At 36.8% G+C, this 14,236-nt stretch overlaps 1 protein-coding gene across 4 annotated transcripts in view; it reads left to right on the top strand.

Annotated features, from left to right (window-relative positions):
* The window catches only part of SYT1 (synaptotagmin 1), a 335,078-nt gene that overhangs the window by 201,083 nt on the left and 119,759 nt on the right, over positions 1 to 14,236 (top strand). For all 4 annotated transcript variants that reach the window (XM_071423367.1, XM_071423366.1, XM_071423364.1 and 1 more), the window contains one exon: positions 8,565 to 8,756. In XM_071423367.1, coding sequence (XP_071279468.1) covers positions 8,582 to 8,756 — 175 coding nt within the window. In that variant the 5' untranslated portion in view covers positions 8,565 to 8,581. The remainder of the gene's footprint in view (positions 1 to 8,564; positions 8,757 to 14,236) is intronic.

The raw sequence follows: 14,236 nt of genomic DNA, 5'->3' as shown, positions 1-14,236 counted from the left end.
CTTCACTAGTTTATAGACTTTATTGGAGCCATTGATTGGACAGGAGCCACATATGGGAGTATAAATTGATTTTATGCAATGTACACAAAAAAGAATGTATTGATGTAAAGGGCTTCATTATTTGTAAGATTACTCTAAAATGATTTTGGAACAGCAAGAACACTCTGTGGACTGCATTTGAATTTCATGCTTAAATTCAGTTGAACACTAATTTTTATATAAATTCTTTTGTCTTACACTGCTGTATGAAGGAAGTCTGGAAGTAAATACCAGGGGAGTAGAAACGCAGATTGCAGCTTCAGGAAATGAGATGCAAGTGTGAAAGATGACAGAATGATCATGTGGGAGGAAATTACAGTAGTTTCTTTCTTTATTTCCCTTATTTCTATTAATAACTAGCTATTATCAAGGAGCTCAGACATTTTAAAGCAGCAATTGCTATAGCAGATGAAGAGAGAGGGTTTAAATTGTACATACTGTGAAGCTTTGACAGGTAAGCTCACTGCTGCTGAAACATTATAGTAACATCAACATCCAGAGACACAGGGCTCTCTCCTTCCTCGTTACCCCTAAGTATCAAAGAATCACATGACTAAGAAATATCATATACTTAGAGGAAAATAAAAGTTTCAGAACATGGTCAGGTGTTTATGTAGTGAATCTTGATTTACTTTGACTTTCTTGATATCACTCTTGACTTACTTTGCAGTATGACCTTAGCAGAGATATTTCTCTGTAACTGCTGTGAATTCTCTGGCTTCCATGTGCTCTTCTGCATTGCAGGAGCAGAAGTTTGAAGCGCAGTCAAAAAATTATGGCTTTTAGCTGCAAAGAAAATAGTGTCAACTTCACTGCTCTCAGTTAATTGTGGTCTTATCAACAGCTTAAGTAGTGAATCTGAAAATACATCTTGCATATCTTGGTACTCCAAAATACAGCGATTTGCTTTTCATAGATTGCATATCAGACTCTGGTGCTTCCTGAAAATTCAAGACAAAGTTTCTCTTCCATAGACTTTAGTATAAGATATTTCAAAGTCTTACACTTCAAGCAGTTCTGCCATATTTAATAGATGGGTGCACAAGAAGCTGAAAGAGAAGCCTGCAATTTGTGCTGTGGACAGAAGAATTTGCTTTCTCCAGTGCTCACAATGTCCATATCCCTCCCAAAAATTTGCAGGTGATTTGCTGTCCCTGGACAAACTGTTTTCTGTGACATTATATGGTTAGCTTTGAAACATGCTTAGACATGAAATGCTCCATTATAATGATTTCAATTAAATAAAATGGTTTTATTGTAACAGAGAAATGGGAACTATTCTATGCTTATTCTTGATATTTTCTAGATTTATCAGATATACTAAAATAGTGAATTAGGCTAAGAAGAGTACACAGAGACTTGGCTATTATTTTGATACAACTCATATTCAAATAATAATTTGCAGTGTGAATATTAGACTGGAAATCTGAGAATATTTCACCTTCTCATGAGAATTAATTATATTTGGCCATCAAGTGATTGTCTTTCAGATGTTTTTCTAAAAATATTTGTTCTTATTTTAAGTGAATTCTGGAGACTGATATGGAGCTCGTATCTAATAATGGAAAGATTTGTTTCCTGGTCCAGGAATGTGCTGTAGATAACTGTCAGCCTCAAAACTTAAAGTCTTTGCTAAGTGTCAAAAAATATTTCTGCCAAGCTCTCCTTCTCTTTGTTGCTTTGGGGTTGCAGCACTTCTGCCTGACTTGGTATGTGACTGCTGTTCTTCCCCCACACTTGCTTAAAGTTTGGCTCAGATGTCTCCCCCTCCATGTATTGGATCCTCATCACTCCTGGCTCACCATCTCACAGTTCTGTTTATCTGCAACACTGTGCTCCTCCAGCCTGCTCCAGGACAAATGATACTCCTTTGGCAGGACATGCAGGCATGGGCATTTCTTAAAACTGAGCAATAACATAGCCATAGGCTTTGGGGAGAAGATTTAGGTGCTTTATCTTGTTTATTCAGTTCATTCAGCCAATTGCTATTACTGTGGTGTTAGCAGCAAGCATTGGAAAGCAGTGTTAAAGAGCTGATGTACGGATGGCATCTGAAAAGTCTCAGTTCATGTTTTATAAATGGCATCAGGAGAAGTGTCTCTTTTCCACTGAAAGAGGTGCAGGGATCACTCTGGGGCAGGTGGGGATGTTGCTGGTACATTTCTTGTCCCTTGATAGGAGCACAGAGAGGACCCCTGAATTCTCATACCAAGGTTCTTCATCAGAACTTTTTTTTCTTTGTGAACTGTTGGCCTTTCATGTACCTTCTCTAAAGTAGTACTAAATCTGGATTGCATTGTAAATCTTTGTGGTAGCCATGAAAAGGATGTTTTGATACATCTTTGCCATGACCTTCCATTCTTCTGAAAATGTACTTACAGTCTCATCTTTATAAAAGGCCAAGAAAGTCTCTTTTCTGAGCTTGTCTTTTAAAATAAGTGTCCTTTACTGAAGTTACAAAGATAACCTATTTCATTAGTAGGAAGATGAATGAGCAAAAAATGTATTATTAACATCCCTGAATGCTTAAATCTAAGAAGAGATCCCTTATTGTAGGTACCTTTAAACATTCTGCTAATGATCCCATCTTCTGGTTAATTAATTTCATCAAAAACACTCTAATGGAATGAGGTATATTTTCAATGTGGTGCAAACCTTTCTCTGGCAATACTGCATTCTTACCCTAGGTATACTGGCACTAAAAGCTAATAGTTGCTTTCTCTTTCAGTGCTCAGGTGCTGTAAACAAAAATTATCGAGGGACACAACTGTGAGATTTTTCTTCTTTCTTGGAGAAGTTTTGTTATTATATTACATCCATTACATTGGATGTGACTGATGAGTTGAACATATTTTGTATGCTGAAACAATAAGCTTTCCAGGAAATCCCATTTAACAGTATAGATCCCAATTTACATCTTGAGTATAGTCAATAGTTCTACTACAGTTGTAGCATTAAACATTGAAAAAGTGATGACAGTTACTTCTGAAAACTTAAACTACTCATAACAACACTATAGTTGTATGTTTGTATGTTTTTAATAATTTCACTAATTTTAATTTTTAGTATGGCAAAAAAAAGAGAGGCAGTAAAGTAAAAGGACACTTTCCAGAAAATTTCTCATTGGGAGGTAATTATTTGGTCAGCGTGGGATGCCTGACCTGTTTACTGTCTCACTGCATGCAGCTTGGAATCAGCAGATAAGAGGAGAAATGAGCAAATATAAACTGTCTAAAATCCACCATGTAGAAGGAATGTTGCTGATTTTACACCTATAAGATTATGTATTTAGCAGCCGCTGTGGTACACCCACTGTAATTTAACCACATAGAAACACACCAATTAACTTTTTTTTTTTTTTTTTTTGGTAAGGCTATCATAATTCTCCCCATGATTTTCCAGAAGGTGATACATCGTTCTTGACTTTTGCTCATTCCAGAAAATCCCCCTTCTGTGTAAATCAATGTGGGCGTCCCATCTCATTAATTTTCTGACTATTCAGTTTATTTTTTAAAAAAGTTTGAAATTTCCCATGAGATTAGTCTTCCCAAGTTGTCCACATCTTACTTTGCATATGCCAGAATGTTTGCAGACTGTTGCCCTTTGAGCACATTCTTTCAACTGTGATTTCCAGAATCTGTTCAATGCTCTGTTCAATTCATCCATGTCAGAAGTTTTATGCCTCTTTACTCTTCTCCTAAGAGACATTGCTGCTTTACAATTTTCTTAAGAGGTGCTTTCCAATGGCATTCTCTCCATCAGGATCCATACCAGCACATACTAGGGCAGTCAACCAATACTTTGTACCTCCATAACAAAATCCCTTGCTTCATACAAATCTCCAGTGTGTATATGTGTTTTCTCAAATGCTCCATTTTCAGAGGAAACTATGTTGAAATTATGTAGAAGTTTGAGCTGATAATTCATGTTTGTCAGAGTTATTCTTGCATAGGGCACAGTAAAGCTCGAAATGCCTGGTCTCCTCAAGGGTTCAACTGGATTTTCAGTCAACATGTACCTACTTCTGAATAGAGATAAGCATTACTTTAAAGTATTCCATGTGTTTGTCCATTGTGTCATTTTGCATGTCTTCTAATTACTATATGGCAGTACTGGCCAGTGAATGGGCAGTGGTATGCCAAAGAATTGATGTGGTCAGGAAATATAGTCTGTGCTACATTTTATAGAAGCTTGGAAGTGAAATTGTCATTTTCTCTGCTGATATAGTAACCTCCTCGAGCCAGGTCTAATAAGCTCTCAGAGGCCTATAACACACCCAAGATAGCTACTCTTGGAGGCATAAAAATCAGCAGGACAGCTTCTGTTGCGGTGTTGGAAACAAAAAGGTTTAATAAAAGCAAAATAACAAACAGAGAAAGACTGAGCTAGGTGCCAGACTTTCTTGCTCCTGGTAAGACACCCTACAAAAGTGATTTGTTTCTTTGTTCACTCCTTTTTCTAGTTAATTGCCCATGCGGGACTTTTTGACTTCTGTCCAATTAGCTAGCCTTAAGTTTGAGGTGAAGTCCCCTAAGCCTAGGAAGTGTCTTTTTCACCTAATCGAGGAGAGAAACTTCTGGGCTTCTTTCCTTTTTGAGGGGACAAAGGATAGTGTTGTCACTCCATCAACAAGAGCCACACTCCTATATTCTACAATTAAAAATGTACTCTTATTTATGACTGGATGTTGCACATGAAACATATAATATTTCATACATAGCACTATAAACGTTGCAGTGAACATTGGACTGAAAATCATAGTTGAGTGGAATGACATTTCATTTTTTAACTTAAAAGACTTTTTTGCTTGCAAGTACCATTTCATAAATGGCAGAGAATCTGCTAATGATTTGTAGATCTTTACCTTCAGCAATGCACTGCAGCACTCAAGTAACCCCGTTTTTTTTAAAAGGCCAGTTTAAATCTAATTATTCTGTATTCTGCAGTCTCTGATACTACCACGGTGCTTATACTGTTATTGTGGAAAGCTGCAGCATTACACTTACAAAAGCCATCAGATATTATAAGCAAGTGGGCACATACTCTTTGCAGAAAGCTTTTTCTGAGTCAAGATTCTTTTTTCAGCCCCTTCACACCTGTTTGAAATAATAGGACAGTGTCACTGGCATGTAAAGGTCGAAGGTTCTGTGGCAAGTCTCAAACCATTTGTGCATGCTTCATTAGACGTAGTGACCTCTAACTGCACTAGGAATTTACTGAGGATTGTTCCTGGACATCACAGGAATATTCTTTTTGTTGGTTTTTTCCTCCTTTTAAGTAAATCAAAGTGTAATTCCTCAAATTTGTTCTTTGAATATATTTTCAAAATATAGTTCAAAACCTAGAAGCAAATAAATTACATTTGCCTTAATTTTTAATTAGCTGAAAGTCATCCCTGCAAATTGTGTCTTCCATTGCTAAATAAAATAGTCAACTGCCAGGCCTGAATTAATTAAGCAATATATTCTAATTAAGCAATTTAATTTTGATTTAATTATAATATACAACTTTCCTTCTGATTTAACTGACATTCATTGACAAAATGCTATAACATAAAACAGCACTAGTGTTCACAGCTTATGACTCTGCATGTTTTCCTTCATAGTGTTTGGCATTCATCAGAGCATATGGAAAAAGTCTCTTAGTCTGGAATAGCTGGTATTTTATTTGTTACCAAAATTATGGACTACTAGATTTTTTTTGTTGTTTTGTGAGGCATTGGGGAAATACAGATACCTCGGGCTTGAGCCAAATTTATGACTATTAACTGGAAGCTTTCCATTGGCATTGGTCTGCTTTTAATAGTCAACTGCTCCCATGTTGTTGCAGGGAAATAGTTAAGACCACATGCTCATGAAATATTTATAGAGATGTATTGTATACATATTCTGTGTCAACATCAACATGATTTTATATTAGGCTAGGGACTTGAGAGCAAGGACAGAAGTGATGGGTAGGCAGGGAATACCACTTCATTCACTGCTGCATCAATAAAATTGCTACAAAATTTTCACTAAATTAAGCAATACCAACCCCCTATTTTGTTAAAATGTTTTTCATCATACAGGAGCATTGGAGAATGGCTTTTGTATTCCAGACTATGCCCGTGTGCAAACCCCTGTTTAATGATAGGAATGGTGAGGATGATTTCAAAAAGTTCATTCTGCCAGCAGTCAGGCCTGTGCCCTCAGGTCTTCATGACTGCAGACTCATAGAATTGAAGCTGAAGGACAAAAAGCCAATTCTCCTCTTGATTTTGTGATTTGAGCACTCTTAGCAACATCCATGAAAACAATCATGTAAGACAAGAAAGGTCATGATTGATAATATTGCATGCAGTCAGGTGCTCTTATACCCCTTCAATTTTGATGTGTTATGTTTTATTCCTATGTTGGTGTTTAAGTTTCTCAGGAAAGGCTCAAAGGCCAAAAGTCTTTTGAGGCTGAGAGCAATTGTACACTCAGAGCAATAATGAATGTTATTTTTCAAACCCTTTCTCCTTATGTTTTCTGAAATTATTCAGATCAGGACAATGTTTTCAAAAACTGAATAAGCATTTCAGCTAGCCTTCCTGTGTTGCAGGAATTTCTATCATATCTTCTCATCTTCATCCCACTAGCCCAAAGTTCTTTGCTGAGTGACTGTGGTAGGCTGACACTGACTGGGTGCCAGGTTCCCACCAAAGCTGCTCTACCCCTCCTCTCCTCAGCTGGACAGTGGAGGATCAAGATAAGAACAGGGAGACATCAGTCACCCATTGCTGTCACAGTCAAACCAGACTTGAATTAAGGAAATTCCCTTTATTTATTACTGATCAAAGCAAAGTAGGATATTGAGAAATGAAACTAAATCAGCTTCCCTCCCCCCTCCCTTCTTCCAGGGATTAACTTCACTCTGGATTTCCTCAGCAGTGCAGGGGAATGGGGAATTGTGGTTGCAGTCAGTCTATCATGCATTGTCTCTGCCCTCCCTCCTACTCAGGAGGAGGAATCCTCACCCACTTTGTCTGCCCCAGTGTGGGATCCCTCCCTCCAGGAACTTCTCTAATTTGAGTCCTTCTCATGGGGCATAGCTCTTCACAAACTGCTCCAGCATGGTCCCTCCCTCAGGGTGCAGTCCTTCAGGAGCACACTGCTCCACAGTGGCTTCTCCATGGGGTCACCAGTCCTGCCAGCAAACCTGCTCAGTGTGGGCTCCTCTCTCCATGGGCCACAGCTCCTGCCAGGACCCTGCTCCAGCACAGGCTTCCCACAGGGTCACAGCCCCCTCCAGGCCTCCACCTGACCCAGTGTGGGTCCTCCACAGGCTGCAGGTGGATCTCTGTTCCTCCATGGACCTCCATGGACTGCAGGGTCCCATCCTGCCTTACCATGGGCTGCACCACAGGCTGCAGGGAAATCTCTGCTCCAGTGCCTGGGGCACCTCCTGCCCCTCCTTCTGCCCTGCCCGCAGTGCCAGCACGGCTGCTCCTCTCACTTATTCTCACTCCTCTTTCCCAGTAGCTGTTGTCCAGCAGTATTTGCCCTTCTTAAATCAGTTATCCCAGAGGTGCTGCCACCATTGCTCATGGCTCGACCTTGGTCAGCAGTGATTCCATCCAGGGGCTGTCTGGAATTGGCTCTGTGGGACATGGGAGAGGCTTCTGGTGGCTTCTCACTGATGCCAGCCAGTAGCCAGCCCACTGTAAACAGCTGGCCTCGCACACCCAACACAGTAATATACATTCAAATAAAGGTTATCCAAAATGCCCATTAAACAACATGAAATTAAAAATATGCTGATGTGGGATTATGCTTGTGACAGCCTCATGGATATTTCAAAATGGCTGCATTTAGACTCCTTACAGATGTTGTATTTTCATGAATACAGTAAGACATCTGAATAATTTAAGAGAAGGTTGTCAGTAGCAAGTGTCACACAAAATAACTGGAAGGAAATTTGTCTATTTTTACTGAAGATAAAAATGCATGCAAATCAATTTCTATTTAGTACACAGTTTTAAATAGGAAACAATAGGTTATTACTTTGATAGGAAATCACCAAGTGTTTTTATTATGTCCTTATTACCTTATTTATTTCATATGTAGAAACTCTGTCCGTGATCCACACCTCTGTAATTCCCACAGAAAAATAATTATGTAAATACATTGAAATTTTAACATAGGGGCATTTATTACCCAATTTGCTTATACTTTCAAGCTGAAGAGAAAATGTGAATCTGTATGAGATTTTTACAGGAATTTTGAGGCTTCAAATTTAGCACTTCCAAAATGAAAACCATTGGAAAACTGCTCTAAGCAATAAAATTTTTCTGGCTGAAATTAACCCTGCAAAATACTTTTCTCTCTTGTCTAATAAATATTTTATGAAGAACCTGAAACTATATGGAAATGAAGTAATATTTACCCAGTAAGCAGGAGAACCAAGTGATATTCTGCCTATTTATTCATTTCTTGATGAGAGATACATTTCAATTATATTACCTTATGTTTTTTTGTTCTTTTTTTGTTTTTTTCTTCAAACAGCTTACCCAGGAGTTAAAATGGTGAGTGAAAGTCATCACGAGGCCCTGGCAGCACCGCCAGCAACCACAGTAGCAGCAGCCCCTCCAAGTAATGTCACCGAGCCAGCCAGTCCGGGAGGAGGAGGAGGAGGAAAAGAAGATGCATTTTCTAAGCTAAAAGAGAAGTTCATGAATGAACTGAACAAAATTCCACGTAAGTAAAACTTGGTTGATTAAAAAGCTGCTGTTGGCAGACTAGGTTTAATTTGACATTTTCTTCTTTGACATTTATTTAGACAGCATACTAAATGTTTTCTAGTCAAAGATGGAAAAATCACAAGATTCAACTGGTTTTGTAAGTTCCTCAAAGTTAACTGAAGTAGAAAAAAATAGAGTCCAACTCAAATTTAATTTATGTCTATTCTTGGTATGTCAGATTAGTTTGGTGATTTTTACTGATGAATTACTGCTGAATCATTAAAACTGAAACTAGAGAACTTCACTATGGCTGTGGGACCAATAAGTAAAATGTTTCCTATCAGAAGCACTTAAGGTTTCATGTTTATGACAAATGTGCATGACCATATTTCCTTAAAGCAATATTTGGCCAGAACTCATACATATTGAGAAAACAAGAAAACTTTGAATCTGTGGAGATTAGAAAACATTGAAAGAAATGTGACAATTGAGTTTTAAAAAGAAAACAGGTAATACATCTGTAATGTATGAAGATAGCTGTGCTTTTCCACACTAGTTATTCTAGCAGATCAGCCACTGAATGCTGTTTGCACAAGTTCATGTACCTATGCTGAAAATGTAAAAGTATAAATATATATTTCTGTGAAGCTAATAGAAATAAAGTCAGCAGGGCTCTTTTGGTCTTTGGTTCTAGAAAGTATTCATTCAAAGTTGAGGCCTCAATTTGTTCACATAAAAAAAAATACAAGCATTAACTTTGTGCTGCTGTTTATGATAACACTGGGGTTCTTGAATCTGTTTGATATGTTCTACTCTACATGCACTGGTATCAATTATAGGACTAATTCCATATTTTCAATGGCATTTTGTATAACACAGACAAAATCCTTTTTGTTACTGGCAGAAAAGTTACCTAATGCTACCAACAGATCATTTTGGCACTTTTATAGACAGGAAGGTGAAGACTCTGTGTGTGTGTTTTAGTAGCATGCATTAGAAAGCAATTAAATCTGTAATAAGTTCTTCTTTACAAAAAAGTAAATGTAAAATATGTCCAGGGAAGTATTTTAACATATGTAAGAGTTTTCATTTTTAGATTTTTTAGAAGGCTATCCTTTGTGTAAAGAAAAGTTCTGTGACTGATAAAGTCAGATAATAAATTCGAATATTAATCAATTTTTTTTATCTCTAAATGAATCTCGGCAATGTGGCAGGTGCAGTTTTTGATAAATTGATAGGAAACAGCTTTGCTCTGTCACTCAAAATTCCCACTTACCTCTAAGGTTATAGAGATAAGAAGTTTGTGTGCCATTATTTTGGTGATCTGTGCAGTCCAATGCAGACCATACTGAAATGAAATTGTCTGATGATGTCATGGGAAATCAAAACTAAAGAACAAAAATACAGGAATAAAAAGAAAAAAAATGAAAAAACAAGACATTGAGGGACAGTCAGAATTGGAAACATTTGTCTTGTAATTTTTGTCTCACCATGCTATGTAAATAATGTAGATGAGACTTTTATATAAACATCCTCTTATTTTTAAACTTTGATTTTAACTTCGCAAAGGCATGAATGGCTTCCAATATAAGGAACTCTGTAATGGGTTGGTGTAGGAAAAGGTTTGTGGATAGAGAGAAATTTGGAATGCCCTGCTGCATAATTTTTTAAAACCAAAACGAAAACAAGTGGAAAGTCCAATCTGAAGAGTCTTTTCAAGTTGAACTGACTAAAACTTCTGTTATCTCTTCATGAAAGAAGAAAGCCCCTACTGTTACATAATGAAAGTGCTTACTTAGAAAAGTATATTAGGTCATAAGACAAATCTTATTTCTTATGAAATACATCATATTTATTATTAAATAAGGTACCTTATGCTGATAGTGACACCAGAATTTATTGCCACCATCTTAGAAATCTGTCTCTTATCCAAGATCATGCAGTACTATTGTCCTGGAGAAATGAACCTAAGGTAGTCACAAACCCCATGCCAGATGTCTGCTCTTATTATAGAGGCTGCAGATGTGATTGGATCATCCCAGGATCTCTATCAAATGCTGGGGCCATTTAGTGTTGCTTTCTGCTGTACTGGGGGGGTTTGCCATTTCAAGAAGAAAGCTGAATGTTCATTGTACTACAGAGGGGCAAGGAACATATGGGGTGTTTTTGAAGTACTAAATATGAATTAGTGCCATTGACATATTTGAGCATTTTATATTCCAAATAACTTTCTTTTGCCCGTTTTCCTCAGTAATAAATCCTACAAGAAGGGACCACATTACACACATCTGTATGTATTTTTCAATTATAAACTAACATAAACACAAAACAAGTAAGTTTAATTAGGCCATCTAAATAATACTGGGGACAGGAGGGCAGAGACCTCATTTCCCTGTTGGAAGATTATAGCATTTTCTCATGAGTTGTTCAGTTTATGCCAGTGGGAATTTGTTGGTGTGGTGTTTTCATCGTATTACAAAAAAAATGTAATTGTGCTAGAAAACTTTTCAGGACTTACCTCTTACAGCTGGCTGCAAATTTTTTTTAGAATCTCATTTAAAACAGAGCAGAATGTAAATTAGTACAAACCAAATTGTTTGTATAGTGCCTTTTTGGGAATTTCTTGCTGTGTGAGAGAGAAGAACTATGGTGCATGGGCCCCACTGGGGACAGCAGAGATTCTTGGAAGTCCAAGAACACTCCCAAGACCATGGATCAGGTATTTCCTCTGGTAGATTCGAACTGAGGATGTGATTTGAGTCTTACACTTAGCAGTGGAATGTCATAGTCAGCAAGTTCTCTAATCTTTTCAGATGAGGAGCAAGCCTCTTTTTTAGTTTATGTGCTTTACCATTTTTACTTCCAAAGGTCTCATGTTCATCCCCACATACCAGGTAAGACTTTGAAATCTCAGTGTTTATTATGAGAGGACCTGTTTTCAGTGCTCTGTTTTTATGTGTGAGATAAATGATAAAATGTTTTAGTTGCCTCTGCCTATGATGTCTGCAGATGGAAAATAAACCATCATGATGTAATGGATGTATATATAATAGGATAAAGTGTTGTGAAAAAGCTCACCTGCAATCAACTTGGTTTGAGTGCTAAAAAGGCCAAGCCGTACTAGAGCCTAATCTATGTAGTCTTCTCTTTCTGTTTTATCTTAGAAATTATATAGTATCAAGTCATGCTTATATTGAAAAAAAAAAAAAAAGAAATACAACATTCTAATCATGGAATACATGATAACAGAAATAAAGGTACATCAAACTACATCTAGCTGAATAAATATTTTTCCTTCCATGCAGCTTAAAATAGAAGATTCATTTTTTTTTAAGTACTAAATTTTGTAGAACACACAGATGTCAGAATTTAAATAGTCTAAACATACCAGCTAACTGAAGATATCAGGATTCCCATTTAAAGTTCACTTTGCGAAACTACGAGATAAAAATCAATTTAAATTATTGCAATTCAAATTATACTGGTGTTTTCTTCTGTGATGTATGCACAAGACAAGTCTTATTAAAAAAAAAAAAGAATAATGTAATAGAATGAGGAAATAAAAGTTCCAAGAAAAAGAAAAGACCTATTTGTATCAGTATACATTTATTTCAAGAACAGTGATGCAGTACATAAACCAGGTTAAAATTTTCATTGGTACAAGCAGAAAATCTGGAGATTTTTTCTTGATTTGTATCTCTTTTAAAATAGAGCATACACCACATTTTGTGACAGGAGAATGTAGGCTTCCAAAAGCACACACATCATTCAGAATGGCAATGTCCTAACATACATTTCACTCTGGATAAAGCAAGTGGGATAATTTTATTACAATGAGTCATACAATTAAAGTGCAAGAACCTGGTAAGTTACTGAGCCATAACTGGGAGGAATTTTTTTCTCCGTTATGTAAATCCCTGCATTTTGGTTGTGAGTGGCTGATTTGCATAATCACAGTACAGTTGTTTTTCCAGAACTGAACTGTGTATAAATGTCACTCTAACCATTGGTTCTTATACTTTCAATCCCTATTTATCTTTAATCTGCAGAATTTTTAATCTGTTTACCAGAAGGGGAAAAAAGGCACCATCTCTGCTTTTATATTTTGCATTTTACATATAGTAAATCCAGCAACTGAAAAAAGGGGGGAAACAGAGCAGATAAAACAGCGCTTACTCTTCTGAGAACAAAATGCCTTGAAAGATTGTATAAGATCTATCAGTTCTTTCCTTCTTCCTTCTCAGTGCTCTTACATCTGGATCTTTGTCTACAGGCTAGGAAAATATCTGCCATACATTTACAGTAAGTGTGTTGTAACAAGACTCTGGTAATGGCAACAACAGCTCTTGGGTGGAGACTTTAAATGTCAAGATACTGAGACTAACCATACACAAATAAAAATTGACATAAATTACCATTAGTTTATTTAATAATTTTAAAATCAAAGTGGTGTTGATATGTTTTCTAATGGCACATTCCTGTATGAACAGGAGACCTCATTCTGCCAGTAAACAAGACAGCAAAAATCCAATAAAATTTCAGCATGCATCTGATTGAATAATGATGTGCTGTTAATGCTGGTGGTAAAATCTGGAGCAGCTATAATAGCTGATTGCATTGAATCCAGGATAGTGTCATTACCTCTGTAACAGAAAGATATTGCATATTTTCAATGCTCATTGCTGCCTTACATTGTAATTATATAAAAAGTTACATTTCTCTACAAACCCTATTCTGAAATTTCTGGCTGGCTTGCCACTCCATTTGGCCTCAGTAGCTGATGCTCAAAAGCCCTGAATTTGACTCATCTTGTACAACTGACTGCTAATCCCCCAAAACCAGAAGCTCAAATCTATGATAATTCAGGCTAAAATCTGATGTTCTGTGCAGACTTCTCTCACATTGCCGAGGAAGTTTTATTTCCCTCCCCTTGGACTAGTGAATAACTGTCAAAACAAAATGGGACTGGAGGCTGTAGAGAGAACTGTAACAAAAAATGTAAAAATAACTGTAAGTCTCAGGTCTGGTTTAATTCTAAATAATATCTTATTAAGCTAACTACCAAGTTGTATTTGGGTAATTTAGCTAATTAATTAATTAATTAATTCTGGATTTATATATTTAGCTATTTAAGTCAAAATTTCAGCATTCAGCAGTCATCTTAGACACATTTCATCATTTCTTTCTCCCCGCTGGTCTCTGCTATTTTGCCCTTCTGCCTTTCTTGCCTGACCAGCTGAGGTGTATTAAGAATGCTTATTGCCCTCTACAAATGACAGTAAAGTTAATTTCTTAATTTTTCATTCGTATGTGGCATCAAGATTATCGAGGAGTTTTTACCAGATTATGTCTGTTCATAGAAAATAGAGGATTTTATTCATGGCATCTTTCTGAAACTTAATTTTGGTAAGCTGACAGCTTAATCATTTGCAGAAAAACAAATTCACTAGGCTTCTCCCAATGTTTCCCGGAGCACAGGTGTCACTGGTACAGGGA

Source organism: Agelaius tricolor, unplaced genomic scaffold, assembly GCF_023055355.1.
Source record: "Agelaius tricolor isolate 1412-34295 unplaced genomic scaffold, bAgeTri1.0.p SCAF_3, whole genome shotgun sequence".
Classification (NCBI taxonomy): Eukaryota; Metazoa; Chordata; class Aves; order Passeriformes; family Icteridae; genus Agelaius; species Agelaius tricolor.
Note: the sequence above shows the minus strand (reverse complement) of the source record. Positions and strands in the feature narration are given on the sequence as shown.